The 18,834-nt window shown below is 48.5% G+C and overlaps 1 protein-coding gene across 2 annotated transcripts in view; it reads left to right on the plus strand.

Moving 5' to 3' along the window:
- The first annotated feature begins 305 nt into the window (after positions 1–305).
- Positions 306–18,834, plus strand: part of KDSR (3-ketodihydrosphingosine reductase) — a 41,398-nt gene continuing 22,869 nt past the window's right edge. Inside the window, exons 1-6 of one of the 2 annotated variants that reach the window (XM_025273633.3) lie at positions 306–481; positions 6,300–6,389; positions 8,515–8,571; positions 12,189–12,254; positions 12,446–12,541; positions 17,267–17,458. In XM_025273633.3, the coding sequence (XP_025129418.3) occupies positions 374–481; positions 6,300–6,389; positions 8,515–8,571; positions 12,189–12,254; positions 12,446–12,541; positions 17,267–17,458 (609 nt within the window). In that variant the 5' untranslated portion in view covers positions 306–373. The remainder of the gene's footprint in view (positions 482–6,299; positions 6,390–8,514; positions 8,572–12,188; positions 12,255–12,445; positions 12,542–17,266; positions 17,459–18,834) is intronic. The other variant, XM_025273632.3, reaches the window with a different exon arrangement.

The following is an 18,834-nucleotide window of genomic DNA, read 5'->3' on the forward strand; positions in this document are numbered from 1 at the left end:
TCCGGTCCGGGCGCCGGAGACGTGGGGCGCCCAGGGTACTCCCGCCTCCGCGCCCCGCCCCTCGCACGGAGCCGACCCCGCCCCCCTCCGCCACCGGCCGCGCCCGGGGCCAAACACCGGCTTAGGCCCCGCCCCCGGCCCCGCCCCCCGCGCCACCGAAACCCCGGCCACGCCCCCCGCGCCACCGAAACCCCGGCCCCGCCCCCCGCGCCACCGAAACCCTGGCCACGCCCCGCGCCACCGAAACCCCGGCCACGCCCCGGCCCCACCACGCCCCGCGCGCCGCCGCCCCGCGCGCCGCCGCCCCGGCCCTGCCCCGCTGCGCGTGACCGCCGAGCCTGCGCCGAGCTGCGCCCGGGCCGCCGGCCGCGCGATGCTGCTGCTGGCCGCCGCGTCTCTCGTGGCCTTCGTGCTGCTGCTCTACATGGTGTCCCCGCTCATCAGCCCCAAGCCCCTCGCCCTGCCTGGGGCGCACGTAGTGGTGAGTGGCCCCTGAGGCCGCGGCGGGGCCGTCCCCGGAGCGCGGGCCCCGGAGCGCAGGCAGGCCCGCCGCCCCGCCGCCCCGCGCCGTCTCCTCCGCGGCCTCTGCTCCCCCGGGGCCGGTGCGGGCTCGGGGGGCGCGCGTTCGCGCCCGGGGCGTCTCCGGGGTCCGAGGGTTTGGGGGTTTTTGTGCTCGGGCTCCCCGATGAGTCCGCCGAGGGCCAGAGGGGCTGCGGGACTCCGCCGGGACCCCGCGGTGTGCGGCCCTGGCCGGGGTCCGGGGCTCCGCCGGGGCGGCCCCCAGAAGGCGGCCTGCGAGAGTGACAGCGGGCAGAATCTCTCCGGCGGAGCGGCAGTCCTCGCGAGCGGCGTTGGGGCCCTTCTGCCCAGTCTGCACGGCCTGTCCCTGATGGATTCGGCCTGGGGTCGGCAGGTGCCGCCCCGGTGCAGAGTCAGACGGTTCAGCCAGAGAACCTGGCTTGTGCGTTGGGAATGAAGGGGACGTCTATGGGTTGGTTTGTTTCTTACCAGAAACTCCTGTCTTCGACGATCCCTTTTCTGCAGGTAGACCACCTCACTTAAACAGAAAGCCTTCTTTACTGCGCCCGGTATGCCACCATTTGCTATGGCTTTCTGGGCCCTTTTCTTACTTGAATTTTTTTTATAAGCCCGAGGCACGTAGAGACGGGAGGTTATGAATAAGAAAAGTTAGTTACTAAGCAGTTATCGCAAGTCCTCCTGGTGTGGGAGGTGACATATGGGTGTCCTGGCTAAGATCCGAGCATCGCTGGGATGAGATGGAATGGGATGGTCGTTGCTTTTAGTGTGTCTGACGTCCCGCGGAGAGTTTGTGAATGGAAACACATATTTTGTTTAATTTCTCTCGTCAAACTATTAGTGTACTTCCAGCTCCTGCCATTCCTGATGCAGAAGATAGATAGGGAGGTGAGTTGTTAGTTCATTAGCAAGGGAGAGAGGAGCAAAATTTTACAATCGTGTTACCTTCTGAAAGGGTCACATCTGCAAGAGAACTTCTGCCTCAAAAACTGTGGCTGTGAAACTTTGGTTTTTAGCAGTGATGTTTGCAGAGCATACCTTGAAGTGTTTATAAGGGACTCTCACTTAATGGCGACTCTGGTCCTACCAACCCCCTCATGCTTCTGCAGGCCGTGGATAAGATAATTAACACGTCTGCTGGGGTAGATCCCACAGAATTTCTTACGTTCACCATCTCATTTGGCTGTGCCACTGTAAATAATGTGAGGACGACATGAATAATTCACATGATGTCACCATCTGTCTTCTTTTTTTAATGACATAAAAAGAGTAAAAGTGTAATTGTTTTTCTTGGGATTTGTTAGGACTAGACCCAGTCGTGTCAGGAAGGGGGCCAGTGTTTAGAATGTCTTGCTGATGGGGAAGCATGAGCAGGCTTAGGTCAGAACTAGTAATTATTTTGTTTTTAAAATAATTCTGATTGACTAGTGTTCTCTCTCTAATTACAGTGGTAAAGCTGTGCAGCAAGTCTTACACAGTGTTTGTGTGTACACGCACATGTGCACACACTTAGTCACTCAGTTGTGTCCGACTCTTTGTGACCCCATGGACCGTAGCCCGCCAGGCTCCTCTGTCCACAGGATTTCCCAGGCAAGAATACTGGAGTGGGTTGCCATTTCCATCTCCAGAGGATCTTCCCGACCCAGAGATTGAACCCACATCTCCTGCATCGCGGGCAGATTCTTTACCATCTGAGCCACCAGGGAACCCCTCTTACACAGTATATACTTATTTAAATCAGCTGTACTGTTAAACTGATTTGGTGAGAACTAGAAAATCAAGCCCGCCCTTTTGGGGAGATGGATGGAGAAGCTGTTCTGACAGCAAAGCACTCTCTCTTGCCCTTGATAAGAGGTGTGTGGTGCAATTGAAGAGATACTAACATTTAAAACAGTAGTGGCAAAGAATAGTCAGAGCGAGTGATAAAGAAAGGCATTAAGTTGCTATCTTTAGGGTCTCATGTCTCAAGTTACCAATCGTCAGGCAACTCAGTACGTATTTCCAGTTTTCTCAGCCATTAGGAAAATCTCTTATGTTTTCTTATACCAGTCAAGGGTAACGTAGCCTGGATTGACTTACGCATGTTCTTAGATACCTTCTATGAATTAGCTGGCTTGGACTGGAAGGTCAGTTTCCCATGAACCATGACTCAGAAGTTGGAAGTCTTATTCTTGTTTTTATGGACAAATCTTATAAAATTACACCTTGTTCTTCGTTGTGCAGCAGTTTGATACAGCTTGCTTACCTGTTTCAGTCTAGAAATAGGACGGTAACAGTCATATCTACAGAGCACTTGAGAGCATATACATTTTCTCAGTCACCTCATCACTTCAACTTCCATGTATTCATTGAACAACAGGGAATTTTTACTTACAAGTTTTGGCTTTTTTTTTTTTTTTTTTTCAGGGAAATGGCATCATACACCACTTTGCAAATTAATGCTAGGCAGGTACTTATTTAGTAACCATTTATGCAGAGTGCTGTGCTAGGAATGAGGATGGTAGGTCAGACTTGATATTCCTCCTCAGCGAACTTGAGTCTGACCTGGAAGCTCAGGCAGGCACAGAAGGAACTGCAGAAGGTGCAAAAGTGACAGACAGGACAGAGCGACAGAGTCCGGACAGGCTTCTTGGAGGAGGAGATGTTGGGACCGGCCTCTGCAGGTTCCATAGGATTTGGAAATGCAGGTGTGTGGGAGATGTTAGGTGAAGGGACCTGTAGGCAGCAGTAACAGCCAGGGACATTTTTAATGATCTTGCTAATTGGAATGTCTGATAAAAAATAATAAGCCAAAACCACCTATGAAATATATATATTTTGAATATTTATCTACATTGACTCAATGGACATGAGTTAAAGCAAACTCAGGGAGATGGTGAAGGACAGGGAAGCCTGGCGTGCTGCAGTTCATGGGATCGCAAAGAGTCTGACACAACCGAGCAACTGAATCACATTTATTTATATGGATAGTCTGGATCTTAATTGCGGCAACCACATTCTTTCGTTGTGGCAGGTGAGCGCTTAGTTGCAGCATGTGGGATCCAGTTCTCTGACCAGGGATAGAACCCAGGCCCCCTGCACTGGCAGTCTTAGCTACTGGACCACCAGGGAAGCCCCCTATAAAATACTTTGATAGCAAAGAGCTCTCCAGAGGTGACTCTTAGGTGGGATAGCAGATGTATCTTAACAGTAACTGGTAGATAATCGGTTAATTAACCCAAAGAAATCCCTTCATTAGTGAGAAGCTGAGGCTCAGGAGAAACAGGGGAGTTCCATGGAGATAGGTACATTGTGTAGGAAGGAGTCTTGATGATCTTTAAAGTCATGAGATGGGATCAGAGATATTCTTTACAGCAAGATTTATATCTAACAATAAAATATTCAAAACAATCTAGATGTCTGACTCTAGGGGAATGTTAGCTAAGTTTTGATATAGCTATCTAATGCAATACTGTGTGTCCTTTTAGTTTTTTGACTATACTTTTTTTTTTTAAAGGTAGGATACAAAATTGTGTAAGGGCAGATGCCTGTCTGACTCTTCTCTTCCTCCCTCACCTGCTCCCCTGGCCTGTGTTATATAATGTGCGTAGGAAAAATGAATAGAAAGATAATGTTACATTTGTGTCATTAAGTTAAATATATTTTTGAGCCCTTTCTATATGCCAGGCATTATACTAAGGGCTGGGAATATAGTGTGTGTGTTAGTTGCTCAATCGTGTCCAACTCTTTGCAACCCCATGGACTGTAGCCCGCCAGGCTCCTCTGCAGAAGGAGAATTCTGCAGGCAGGAAGACTGGCGTGCTTTGCCATTTCCTTCTCCAGGGAATCTTCCCAACACAGGGATCGACCCCATGTCTCCTGTATTGTAGGCAGTCTTTACCATCTGAGCCACCAGAGAAGTCCAGGATATAGTGGGAAGCCCAAATAGAATTGGTATTTTTAGGGAGTCTGTGGAGTGGTAATGGGAGAGATGATTGTGAATCAGATAGTCACACAGGTAAATGCACGGCTGTTTGGTTATGGAGTGATGTAAAAGCAAGGGGGAAAAGGCTGCGGGGCTGAAAAGCGGGCGGGGGCAGGGGCGGGGGGAGGGGAGCGGCGCCGAGGGCAGCCTGTGAGGCTTTCCCGAGGTCGTAATCATTTGAGCTGAGATTTACTGGATGAATAGATGCCAATTAGATGCAAAGAGGGGAGGAGAGCATTTCTGGCAGGGAAAATAGAATGTGCAAAGGTCCCGTGGCTGGAGAAGGCACGACTGGGAGCCAGCCAGTATGGCTGGTGGACGGTGAAGACGCGAATAGTGCCAGGAGAAAAGCGTCGCTGTTCAGTGTTTCCACGTGATCATGTATTACTTTATAATAAGCAGTCGTTTAAAAGACCATAAGATATATGCTGGCAATTATTCTTTTCATCTCCTGTAGAACTGATCACTCATAGAAGATATGTAGAAAAACAATGTTCGTTTGAATTTGGACACAAAGCCAAAGTAATGTGTTTATTTTTATTTATTAATTTATTGAAGTACGGTTGATTTACAATGTGTTAATTTCTGTGGTATACAAAGTGATTCAGTTATATATTATATATAATATATACATATACCTTCTTTTTCGTAATGGTTTACCACAGATTGAATGCAGCTCCTGTGCTGTACATGGGGCCTTCTTGTTTATTCATTTTGTGTGCAATAGTTTGCATCTGTTAAGCCCGAACTCCGAGTCCATTCCTCCCCCCGCCCCGCCGCCACCCTGGAAGCGCACGCCTGTTCTCTGTGGGTCTGTTTCATAAGTTCACTTGTGTCATACATCAGATCCTACATACAGCCATATCATGTGATACTAACATTTGTCTTTCTCTGTATCGCTTACTTCACTTAGTACGACAATCTCTGGGCCCATCTGTGTTGCTGCAAACAGCATTCTTTCTTTCTTAAAGCCGAGTGGTTGTCCACTCCATTCCATATGTGCACGCACCCATACAGTGCGTCCACACGTCTTCTTATCCGTTCGCGGGCGTTTAGGTTGTTTGCGCGTCTCGGCTGTTGTGACTGGTGCTGCCGTGAACATAGGGGTGCACGGATCTTTTCGGATGATCAGACTGAAATGTAATTCATTAGCTAGATGTATAGGGCTCTTTCCCCCCAGTGGTCTCAGAAATATAGGTGTGCAGTGGACAGTTCAGTACTGGAAACAGTCAAAACCACATGCCCTGCTGACAGTTTGTTCTTAAACTCCATTCATTCTGTCTGGGATGACGATGCTACAGTAGCTGAAGATTTAGTTCTTGTAGGTTAGATTTTGGAGCCCATCATAGTTGTTTTATTTGTTTACGTTGGGTCTTAGTTGCGAGGTGCAGGCTTCGTTGTCCCGGGGCGTTTGGGATCTTAGTTCCCCAACCAGGGATCAAACTGCCTCCCCTGCCTTGCAAGGCAGATTCTTTCTTTATTGTTATTATTTATTTACTTTTAATGGAGAGGTAATTGCTTTACAGTATTGTGTTGGCTTCTGCCAAACATCAGCATGAATCAGCAGCAGGGAACCCACGTCCCCGCCCTCTTGACCCCGCGCCCTCTCGGTTGTTCCAGAGCCCGGGTTTGAGTTCCCTGCGGCAGACGGCAAATTCCCATTGGCTATCTGTTTTACATATGGCGGGTTCTTCACCCCGGACCACCAGGGAAGCTCCCCGCCCCCGGTCCTAGGTTTTTTAAATTTCCTACAGAAGGGAAGTTTCAAGTGCTAAAATTTCTTCATTTCTGCTTTTAGGTTACAGGAGGCTCTAGTGGCATCGGAAAGTGCATTGCTATCGAGTGCTATAAACAAGGAGCCTTTATAACTCTGGTTGCACGGAATGAGGTAAGTCTTCCAGTAGATTCTTAGGTACTGAGTCAGCATGGTGTGAGTCACAGAGGCCGTGCGAGCCTCGCAGTGTTCAACCTCGTCTGTGCTTGGAGCTGTGATTCCTGTGCTGTGCTCAGTGGTGTCCAACTCTTTGCAACCCCGTGGACTGTGGCCCTCCAGGCTCCGCTGTCCATGGGATTCTCCAGGTAGGAATACAGGAGTGGCCTGCCATGCCCTCCTCCAGGGGGTCTTCCCGACCCAGGGATCAAACCCAGGTCTCCCGCATTGCAGGTGGATTCTTTACCATCTGACTGGTTATTTGTGTTCCAGGCAAAAACTCCCTGGTTGAAGTCAGGTTAGCTCCACAGATATTTATTCAGGGCCAGAAGCTCTGAGGCAACATTGCAGAGACTGCAGACCTGGGAGCGGCAGAGACTTAGGTGCACCCCTGGCCGTAGGCAGACCTGGGAGAGGCGGAGACTTAGGTGCACCCCTGGCCGTAGGCAGCCAGCCGCCTGCCCGGAGCCACCGGCAGCAGCGTTGTAGGGCCCATCTGAGTCCTGAAGGATGACTGTAGGCGTTTCTCTGTAATTGGCTTCTGATGTAATCTCCATCTGTAGTGAGACCCAGACTGCACAGGGGAAATCTCCCTCCTCCCCAGCAGTTCCACAAAACACGGGTTTTTCTGTGCCACGTCAGCACCAGATCTGTTTTCCTTTTCTGTTCAGTGTCTGTTTTCCTTGCCAGAGCCCAGGGCGCGGCTCTCTGTTCTCCCCGCTAGTCCTGCGTCCTCCTGCTCCCCGGGTTGGGGGGACCACGATGGGCCTTCTGGCTTGGGCTTGAGCTCGGTCACAGTGGGCGCTCGGGACATCTCTGTTGGTTTTAGAAATGAAAGGAGGACGATGGACCGAGGGCAAGTGCAGCGCAGCGTTGTTGATGGGGTTTGATTCACCGGTGAACAGGGAGGGTGGCGGGATGGTAGCTGCCCTGGGGCCGGGGAAGGGGGGCACACAGCTGGGCAGTGCCCCTGGGGGATGGCCGGCCACAGGGGTCCCCGGGGACCGTGCAGATCAGGCTCGGGCAGCCACCATCTCTTTAAAAATGAAGAAAGGCAGAATTGGCTCCCTTTTATTTGTCCCTGGACTCCTCTAACAGCGCATCTGCTGTGGCGTCAACACCACCTCCCACGACTGAGGCCCGGCTGTGACGAGACGGCACCTGTGAGATTTGTCCAGCGCTGAGGGTGCAGAGAAGACACAGGAAACGGGACGCAGGCCAGGTCCGCGTGTCAGGGCCTCCCAGGCCTTCCGTGGCTCCTGGCATTGCTGGGGGTGAACGAGCCTTCTGGCACCAAGGCCATTACTCTAGTGTAATTTTATACTCCGACTCTGGCAAAGTCAGGTGGTGTCCCTCTCTATTAATAGAATAGTACGATTTTATTACAGGCACATTCTTGTATAGAAAACCTCCACGTCTTTTGAAAGGACTCCCTTCTCCTTTTGTTCTTCTCTGCTGTCATGCTGTATTTAAATTCTAGCACTTATAGCAAATTGAGGCACTGTAAACGGATCTCCATCTTCTTGAAAAAGACTAAAACAAGCACCATTGAGACCTTGGGAGAATTACTTAATTACCGGATAGTTTTGCTTGTCCTCAGAGTATTTTTGGAAATAGGCAAGCGTAGGTTTACCTCTTCCATCTCACAAGTGATTTTTACTTTATTTGCTTTTTTGGTGGAAGAGGGACTCTTTAGATGATCTTGCAGGAAATCATTATGCCATGAAATCACACATACCCTTCAGTTTGGGAATATGTTTCATATCTCCGTAATGACAAATAAAAACATTTATTAGAATTGATGGGAGACCCTTAGCAATTAATACTGATGATTGGGACTTTGAGATTCATTAATTTTTTTTATTATCTTTCTCTGCAGTGAACGTAAAACCTCACATCCCTTAGTCACAGCTTAGCCTACTTTATAGCCGTGTGGTCCGTAGCTCTGCACACACAGGTGCTGTCCCGTGTGCTTTCTGGCATTTAATAAATCCTTGTACAAAAATTGCTTTTTCTCTCCTTTTAAACAAACAAATGGACAAATAGACCATCACCAGAACTAATTGTTCTCTGTTGCTTTCAGGACAAGCTGTTGCAGGCAAAGAAAGAAATCGAAAAACACTCTATTAATGATAAACAGGTAAAGTCACTGTGCTCATGATGTATTTTCTGTATAATCAGGACAGGTGTGCAAAGGAAAAGACCATGACTTCATCTGTGAATAGTTTGTTGAAAGCAGTTCAGTTCAGTTCACTTCAGTCACTCAGTTGTGTCTGATTCTTTGCGACCCCATGAATCGCAGCACGCCAGGCCTCCCTGTCCATCACCAACTCCCAGAGTTCACTCAGACTCACATCCATCGAGTCAGTGATGCCATCCAGCCATCTCATCCTCTGTCGTCCCCTTCTCCTCCTGCCCCCAATCCCTCCCAGCATCAGAGTCTTTTCCAGTGAGTCAGCTCTTTGCATGAGGTGGCCAAAGTACTGGAGTTTCAGCTTTAGCATCATTCCTTCCAAAGAAATCCCAGGGCTGATTTCCTTCAGAATGGACTTGTTGGATCTCCTTGCAGTCCAAGGGACTCTCAAGAGTCTTCTCCAACACCACAGTTTAAAAGCATCAATTCTTTGGCGCTCAGCTTTCTTAACAGTCCAACTCTCACATCCATACATGACCACTGGGAAAACCATAGCCTTGACTAGACGAACCTTTGTTGGCAAAGTAATGTCTCTGCTTTTGGATATGCTATCTAGGTTGGTCATAACTTTCCTTCCAAGGGGTAAGCGTCTTTTAATTTCATGGCTGCAGTCACCATCTGCAGTGATTTTGGAGCCCAAAAAAATAAAGTCTGACACTGTTTCCACTGTTTCCCCATCTATTTCCCATGAAAACATGTCAACTGTTCCTAATTACATTGTTTTTAAAATGGTGAAATTGTTTGAATTGTTTTGGATTTCAGGTTATTACCAAAGCAATGCATATCCTCTAACACACATGCACACATACAAGTGATCCAATAACAGAATGCTTTCCTAGAAAATGATCTCATTTCAGTTATTTATTCAAATTAACATAAGGGGAAGGAGGTATTAAAAATATTTTTTGATTATGCAATTTTTTGATGAATGCAATGGTATGTGTATGTATACAATATATCTTTTAGGCTAAAACATAATGATAAATTAATAGCCACACACTCATTACCCAACTTAAGAAATGGCATTTTCTAGGTTGGGGCCCCTGAAATCTCCTCTGTTTGCCCACATCAGCCTTATCCTTCTGTCTCATTCCTAGAGGTAACCCCCAACTTGATTTTCATGGTTTTTTTTCCTTTTGTTTTTTAGTTTTTTGGCTGTGCCACGTAGCATGTAGAACTTTAGTTCCCTGACCAGGGATCGACACCTCGCCCCCTGCATTGAAAGTCTTAACCACCGGACCAGCAGGGAGTTCCCTTCCATTGTTTTTTTTTTTAGTAATTTGACCATAAGTGCATGTCACCCTAAGAAGAGTGTTTACTTCTGCTTCTTTTTGAACTTTATGGCATCATTCTTATTTTGATAGCTTTGTTGAGATAGAATTTCACATACCGTTTAGCTCACTGATTTAAGGTGTACAGTTCAGTGGGTTTTAGCATATCCACAGAGTTGCAGTTATTGCCACGTTCAGTCATGGAACACTCTCATCCTCCTGTAAAGGAGGTCCATGTTCTTTAGCAGTCAGTCCTTGTTCCCTTCCAGCCCCTTCTGACCCTCGGCAATCACTAGCCTATTTTCTCTAAGTTTATACAACATCATTCTTTGTGTATTCTTAGGCAACTTGATCTTTTCACCTGATATTTTTGGTAAAATCCCTCAGTTGCTGCATGAAGTAATCATTCATTTTTTTTTTATGCTGTCTAGAGTTTTCTTCTATGTGTAGACTGCCCTCCATCCATCAGCTCTCTGTCTAGAGTGTCTTGTCTGTGTAGACTATCCTCCATCCATCAGCTCTCTTTCTAGAGTTCTCTTGTCTGTGTAGACTGTCCTCCATCCATCAGCTCTCTGTCTAGAGTTTTCTTCTATGTGTATACTGTCCTCCATCTATCAGCTCTCTGTCTAGAGTGTCTTGTCTGTATAGACTGTCCTCCATCTATCAGCTCTCTTTCTAGAGTTCTCTTGTCTGTGTAGACTGTTGTCCATCCATCAGTTCTCTGTCTAGAGTTCTCTTGTCTGTGTAGACTGTTGTCCATCCATCAGCTCTCTGTCTAGAGTTCTCTTGTCTGTGTAGACTGTCCTCCATCAGCTCTACTGTGGATGGGTATTTAGGTTGTCTCCATTTTTTTTTTTTTTCAGTTTGCTTTCTTTCTTGCTGTTGCTAAAGTTTATCTCTGTGTACTTTGTACAAGGATGGAATACACCTAGAAATGAAATTGTTGAGTTGAATGCATGCATCACCAGAATGGTTACACTCCTGCCAGTACTGACTCCTTGCCAATACTTGGTATTAACAGACTTTCTAATTTTTGCTTTTCTGATGGGTTTTAAATGGTGTTTCACTGTGGTTTGAATTGCCTTATTTTTTCCCTCCAGAAATACGTTAGAGAACTTTGTTGTTGTTTTTGTTGTTAAGTCGCTAAGTCATGTTCAACTCTTTGTGACCCCATGGACTGCTGGACTGCAGCATGCCAGGCTTCCCTGTCCTTCACCATCTTCCAGAGTTTGCTCGAACTCATGTCCATTGAGTCAGTAATGTTAAGATACTAAGGTGGTGAAGCAAAGAGAACTTTGCACATCAGTCAGATAAATCTGCCTCGTCTCTTAAAACAGCTGTGGCATAATCCTGGGTACCCCAGAGTTTATTGAATCAGTTCTCTTTTATTGGCTGTTTGCATTTTTCTTCCTTTGCATTCTGTGCTGCAAGCAGATGTCCTCATTCACCTCTCTTTGTGTGTGTGTGGTTTTTTCTCTAGTACCCGGGCCTCTGTCTGTACCCCCTTCTCTGAAGCCCACAGACATTGGAAAGCCGCCAGCTCGGTGGGTCCCCCCAGTTTCGTTGTTTTGTTTTCCTGTCCCTGTGAGCTCTAGTAGAGAAGGGGCATCATCTGGAACACGGATCTGGAGCGTCCTGGTGAAGGCCAGTCTCGCTGACGCCGTGTCCACTCCCTCTCCCTCTCGTTAGCCCCGCTCTTCACCGGGCAGAAGCCTCAGGTCGTGTGGAAAGTCCTTGACTTGCACGTCCAGGAAGGGGAATGTCCTCAGGACTAGGGCGTGCAGGAGGGGGCCAGGGTGGCCTCCCTTCCCAGAGCTGGCCTGTTTCTCTGTGTAGCATAAGCAGGGCCCTGGCGACATTTTTTCCCTGGTAGTTTGTTAACAGTTTTTTTCCCCCCTGACAAAAATTGCCCATGTGTGCGGGCTGATTTGCTTCAGTCATGTCCCGCTCTGTAGCCCCCCAGGCTCCTCTGTCTATGGGATTCTCCAAGCAAGAACACTGGGAATGGGTTGCCGTGCCCTCCTCCAGGGAATCTTCCAGACCCAGGGATCGAACCCCTGTCTCCTGCGTCTCCTGCGTTGTGGGCTGAGTCTTTTACTGCGGAGCCACTGGGAGGCCTGCCCTCCATCCCCGATTTGCGTCTCCTAATGGCATTGGCGTCAGGTTCCAAGCCCTGCCATCAGAACATCCAAACTGCGCTCCTTATCTACTGGAAAAATGTGCCTTTAATTTTTAAAGACGGTTCTTTTAAAGCCGTGCAGAGCTTTGATCATTTTTTTCTCTTTCTAACAGGTGGTGCTCTGTATATCAGTCGATGTGTCTCAAGACTATAGCCAAGTGGAGAACGTCATGAAACAAGTAAGAGGCTGGGTCAGTTGAGGTTAATCCACTCGCCTTTCGATCGGTCCTTGCCGGTTTGATGTGTAGCTTGGAGTTGGCATATCTTCCCTGTAGGTCTGATAGTTTTATAGATTTTATTTACTGGCTTGATGGGCTACTAACGGCTTCTTTGTTTCTCTTCCTTGATGCCCAATTTGATAAACTTCCAGGCGCAGGAGAAGCTGGGCCCGGTGGACATGCTTGTAAACTGTGCAGGAATGTCACTTGCAGGGAAATTTGAAGATCTTGAAGTTAGTACTTTTGAAGTAAGTAAAAATTTGTTTCTTTTCTCACTGTGGTGGCCCATACACTAAAAGGGAGAACTGCTGCTGCTGCTGCTAAATCGCTTCAGTCGTGTCTGACTCTGTGCGACCCATAGACTGCAGCCCATCAGGCTCCCCCGTCCCTGGGATTCTCCAGGCAAGAACACTGGGATGGGCTGCCATTTCCTTCTCCAGTGCATGAAAGTGAAAAGTGAAAGTGAAGTCGCTCAGTCATGTCCGACTCTTCGGGATCCCATGGACTGCAGCCCACCAGGCTCCTCCGTCCAGGCCAGACTACTGGAGTGGGGTGAAGGGAGAACTAGTTCATGGCTAAAAGCTTTATGAATGAAATAGGTGAAATGCATTCCAGTTTAACAGAAGCTTCAGCAAACTAGAGGAAGGCTGGACAGGGTTTTAGTCCCAGTGACCATCTAGCCTTAGAAGTTTACTCAGGCCGCTGGACCTTGGCTTCCTCAGCTGTAAAATGGGAATGCAACCTCCAACCTGACACAGATTAGTATTGACTTACTGAGGTCATATTATCAACAGAGCTCTTTGTAAGCCAAGAGATGCTGGATTTTCTTGTCGAGTATCAGTGTTTTTAACAATGAAAATCAAAAAAAGTTGAAGAGCAGACTCGGGCATTCTCAAGCCAAGAGAAAAAGACAATGCATCATATTTTGGTTTGTTTTTTAAAAATGTCAGCCAAAGAAGTGCACAACAGACTTGAAATCCTTCTTAAGTGTATACATAGCATGTTTTCTTCATTTGATGTTGCGCCAGCTGTCTCTCTCTTGCTGGTCTCTAGAGCCTTCACAGTGGCGACGGGCTTTGAATGATCTTCTTGGTGAAGTTAGGGTGTTTTCTTCATTTGATGTCGTGCCAGCTGTCTCTCTCTTGCTGGTCTCTAGAGCCTTCGTGGTGGTGATGGGCTTTGGATGATGTTCTCAGTGAAGTTAGAGCGCACCCGCTTTTGTTGAAGAGGAGATTCCCAGAGTAGCAGTTCAGACATCCTGCTCTGGCAGGCTGGGGGAAAGCACTATGAACTCTGCGATTTCACGTCAAGCTGGGCAAGTCCAGCAGAGGCAGAAGCAGAGTGATGCCTTAGTTGGGACTCTGGTATTGTAAGGCTTCTTTATCAGCTCAGCAGAAAAGATAGCTGTTGGGTCAGGACTTCCTGGTGGTCCAGTGGTTACGACTGCCTTCGATCCCTGGTCTGGGATCTAACATTCTGCATGCCACTCAGCACAGCCAAAGGGGAGGGGAATCAAAAGACAGATGTCTTGACCTATATGCCTTTATCTCTAGGTATTGACAGGGAGATTTTGAAGATTATCTCAACAGCTTGGAGGAAGTAGCTGTAGTCTAGGCATGAAGGGATGAGGGGAAAGACTTCAGAGGTGGCTGGTGCCAGAGGACTGTGAGTGTGTGTGCCTGTGTGTGGAAGATGATATGAAGGGAGGTCGGCGGACTCCTCGGTCGACCATGGACGGTGAAGAGGACCGGTGTGCAAGGATCTGTGTGGTTGCAGCACGTAAATACACAGCCGTGCAGCCGGGCGCCGGGGAGCAGGGTCTGTCCAGGGCAGAGGGGGAGGGTACCCGCATCTGTGTCTAACGGAGGTCTGGAGCTCAGAGTCAAAGATCTGTGGGGGTCATAGCTGAGCAAGAGCAGCAGGAGCTAAGCACATAAGACCAGGTGACTGTGCGGGCCTGCCCTGGCAGTCCTGGTTAAGACTCCGTGCTTCTGCTGCGGGGCTCACGGGTTCAAGCCCGCCAGGGGACTAAGATGCTGCTTACCTTGTGGTGTGGCATTAAAAAAAAAGTTCAGGCAGCTGCGGGTGGGTGTCAATGACAAGGAGAAAACACGAAACAGGTGAGATGAAGGAAGAAATAAAACACATGTATAGAATATGAAGTATGCTGCAATATTTAAAAAATGCGTGAATCTAATCTTTTAAAAAAACTTGTTTATTCTCAGCCTGTCTCCCATCACGCTGTCTCCTTCCCTCTGTCTCTCTCACTTTGTTTGAAAAGCAGTCACAGTCATTTCTTTGGCACCCCGCCCTGCCCCACACCACCTCCACACCAGCACTTCTGCACACGGACTGCTCGTCGCTCTGTCCCAAGCAGTGGTGTCGTTTGGGCTTCTCTCTAGTTGAGGCGCGTGGGCTCAGGCGCTTCACAGCATATGGGATCTTAATTCCCTGAGCAGGGATCAAACCCACGTCCCTGCATGCAAGGCGGGTTCTTAACCGTTGGAGCACCAGCGAAGCCCCAGTAGGAGTTAGTTTTGACTGGGATTGCACTGACATTATAGATACATGTGAGGGAAACTGACATCTTAACAATATTTGGTCTTCTAACCCATATAACATAATATATATCTCCATTTATTTAAGTTTTTTAGCAAAATTATCTCAGTCTTGTTTTGTAATTTTCAGTGTGTGGAGCTCGCATATTGTTTTCCAGTATTTTATATTTTTTGATGGTAGTGTAAGTGGTTTTTTAATTTCAATTTCTTGAGTTTTCATTGCTCATGTAGAAAAAACTACAGTTGATTTTTGTGCATCGATCATGCAGTGTTGCTGAACTCAACTATTAATTCTAGTGTTCACTGGACTTTCTGCATCCAAGATCATGTCATCTGCAAGTCTTCCCTCTTCCATTGCTCTCTAGATACGCTTATTCCGTGGGCTGGAACTTCCAGTGCAGTGTTGACTAGAAGTGGCCAAAGTAGACATTTTTGTCTTGTTCCTGACTTTAGGGAGAAAGCAGTTAGTCTTTTAAGTATGATGTTAGCTTTGGTTTTGTTTGTTTATTTTTGGTAGATGCCCTTTACCAAGTTTAGCAGTTTATCCTACTTTGCTGAGAGTTTTTGTATGAAATGGGTGTTTAATTTTCTCAGGTGCTTTTCCTGCCTCTGCTGGGTGACCATAGCGTTCTTTTCATCGTCAAATAGTGTGTTAATATGGTGAATTACACTGACTAATTTCCAGATGTTTCCAGCCTTGTGTTCCTGGGATAAACCTCCTTTGGTCAGGATGTGTTATCCTTTCTGTGTTCTTGAGGGATATCAGCTGTAGCGTTTTGTAATGTTACTTTTTGGTTTTGTGTTACTTTTTGGCCTCATAGCATCAGTAGAGGAATAGTCCCTCCTTTTCAGTTTTCTGGAAGAATTTTTCCTTAAATGCTTGGTAGAATTCACCAGTGAAGCCTGAGATTTTCTTTGTGGAAGGTGTTAACTTTAATTGCTTTAATAGATGTAGTGTGTGCCTGCTAAGTTGCTTCAGTCACATCTGACTCTTCACGACCCCACGGACTGGAGCCCACCAGGCTCCTCTGTCCATGGGATTCTCCAGGCAGGAATACTGGAGTGGGTTCCCACGCCCTCCTCCAGGGGCATCTTCCCGGCCCAGGGATCCAACCTTGTCTCCTAGTCGCCTGCGTTGCGGCGGGTGCTGTGCCTCTAGCGCCACCTGGAGGGCTTCCCTGATAGCTCAGCAGGACACGGAGGAGGCAGGGGTTCCACCTGGGAGCCTCTATTATTTTTTCTGCTTTATATGCACATGGTGATAGACCTAGTTTTTTTTATAAGACTTTTAATGTAGAAGCATTGTAATATAGTATCATGAGATTTTCAGGTTGAAAGTGTAAAAGTTTTTCAGAGTTTCCAGGACGAGGGCAAAGGAGACCCTTGGTACCCGTGCGTGTCCTCCCCCGTCACCAGAGCCCACAGGCCCTGGGTAGTTACTGCGGGGGGGCGGGGAGGGGCCTACCTTCTGCCTCCTCTTTCAGTCCTTGCCGCAGGCCTGTGAGATCACACCGTGTGAACCCAGTTTTTGTGGAGGAATTAAGCAGAGTGTCCAGCTTTGCTGTTCATCATCAAATAGGTGTGACTGGTAGAGCCCGGCCCTGCAGTCGGCGCTCTTAACCCCTGTCCTGGCCTCTGTGGTCTCTCTGTCACTTAGAACTAACAGGGCAGGAGGTATTTAGAAGCTCTTTGCTCAAAGTGTCTTTCAGAAGGACTACCTGCACCGTGCAGCGTGCTTTTTCCAAGGAGAAGACTCATTTTGTCCAGCTTCAGCACAGACCTAAGTGCTGTCGTGAGAACGTGCGGCTAGAGTGAAGCAGGAGATTGAAACAGGCTCCCACGGGCGGACACAGGGGAGGGGCGTGAACTGGGAGGCTGAGACTGATGGGTGTGCGCACCGCCCTGTGTAAACGCGGAGTGGGAGGCTGTAGGCCAGGGAGTGAGCTCGGCGCTCTGTGATGACCCAGAGGGGCGGGATGTGCGTTTGCACGGAGCTGATTCCCTCTCTTGTACAGTAGAAACAGCGACATTGTGAAGCAGCTGCATGGCAGCAAAGAAGAAGGAGCGAGAAAGCAAAGAAACAGCCCAGCAGGCAGCCGTGTGTGTCACGGTCACTTCCGGGACCCTTTAGTTCCTGTTTGTTCAGCAGCTCCGCTGAGCGCCCGGTTACCCGGGCTCCGGCTCGGGGCGGGTGCCCGAGGAGCGTGCCGGTGACCCGGGGCAGGTGCCTGTGGGGCGCACTGGCGACCCGGGGCAGGTGCCCGAAGGGTGCTCTGGTGACCCAGGGCGGGTACCCAAGGGGCGCGCCAGTGACTTGGGGCAGGGTACCTGAGGGGCGCAGGTGCACCGGTGACCCAGGGCAGGTGCCCGTGGTGTGTGCCCTGCTCAGGCTCCAGGCCTCTTTGTTCCTTGCAGAGGCTGATGAGCATCAACTACCTGGGCAGCGTGTACCCCAGCCGGGCCGTGATCGCCACCATGAAGGAACGCCGCATGGGCAGGGTCGTCTTCCTGTCTTCCCAGGCCGGGCAGCTGGGCCTGTTTGGTTACACAGCGTACTCTTCATCCAAGTTCGCCCTCAGGGGACTGGCGGAGGCTTTGCAGATGGAGGTAAGAGCGTCTTCACTTTTACGTTGATTCCTTTCAGCCCAGGGGGATGTGTTCCCCTTTCACTTCAGTTCAGTCGCTCAGTCATGTCTGACTCTTTGCAACCCCATGAACTGCAGCACGCCAGGCCTCCCTGTCCATCACCATCTCCTGGAATCCACCCAAACCCATGTCCATTGAGTCGATGATGCCATCCAACCATCTCATCCTCTGTCGTCCCCTTCTCCTGCCCTCAATCTTTCCCAGCATCAGGGTCTTTTCCAACGAGTCAGCTCTTCGCATCAGGTGGCCAAAGTATTGGAGTTTCAGCCTCAACATCAGTCCCTCCAATGAACGCCCAGGACTGATCTCCTTTAGGATGGACTGGTTGGATCTCCTTGCAGTCTAAGGGACTCTCAAGAGTCTTCTCCAACACCACAGTTCAGAAGCGTCAATTCTCTGGCGCTCAGCCTTCTTTATGGTCCAGCTCTCATCCGTACTTTGAAACTAGGACTTCATAGATCTGTCTTCAGTGTAAGAGAATTGACTCCACCCCTTGAATTTGCAGTTACCCTGTTTTCATTGCATAAAAGATGATAGGTGTTGACAGAAGCAAGATGGCTGTGAGGTATTTGGCTTGCTTAATTTAATATGCACTTTGCTTCTGAACTGTGGTGTTGGAGAAGACTCTTGAGAGTCTCTTGGACTGCAAGGAGCTCCAGCTATTCCATCCTAAAGGAAATCAGTCCTGAATATTCATTGGAAGGACTGATGCTGAAGCTGAAACTCCAATACTTTGGCCACCTGATGCGAAGAACTAACTCATTTGAAAAGACCCTGATGCTGGGAAAGATTGAAGGTGGGAAGAGAAGGGGATGACAGAGGGTGAGATGATTGGATGGCATCACCGACTCAATGGACCTGAGTTTGACGGGAGTTGGTGATGGACAGGGAAGCCTGGCGTGCTGCAGTCCATGGGGTCACAAAGAGTCAGACATGACTGAGCAACTGAACCTAACTTAGCAGTACTAACATCTTCATAGTATTGTGGGCAGATGGCAGAGCTCTTGTGTTTCAGACATCTGCAGTAAGGTGAGTATCACAATAAAGGAGTCACATGAATGCTTGGTCTTCGGCGCACGGGAAGGCTGTGTTTACACCGCGGTGTGCTGTTAAGTGTGCAACAGCATTGAAAGGAACTATACACGTTCTCAAGTTAGAAATACTGTATTGCTCAAAAGTGTTAACCGTCTTCTGAGCCTGCAGTGAGTCCTCAGTAGTAACATCAAAGATCACTGATCACAGATCACCGTAACAAATATAGTCGTGATGAAATGTTTGAAATATTGGGAGAATTAACAAATGTGTCACAGAGTCATGAAGTGAGCAGCTTCTGTTGG

The sequence above is a fragment of the Bubalus bubalis genome, chromosome 22, assembly GCF_019923935.1.
Source record: "Bubalus bubalis isolate 160015118507 breed Murrah chromosome 22, NDDB_SH_1, whole genome shotgun sequence".
Lineage (NCBI taxonomy): Eukaryota > Metazoa > Chordata > Mammalia > Artiodactyla > Bovidae > Bubalus > Bubalus bubalis.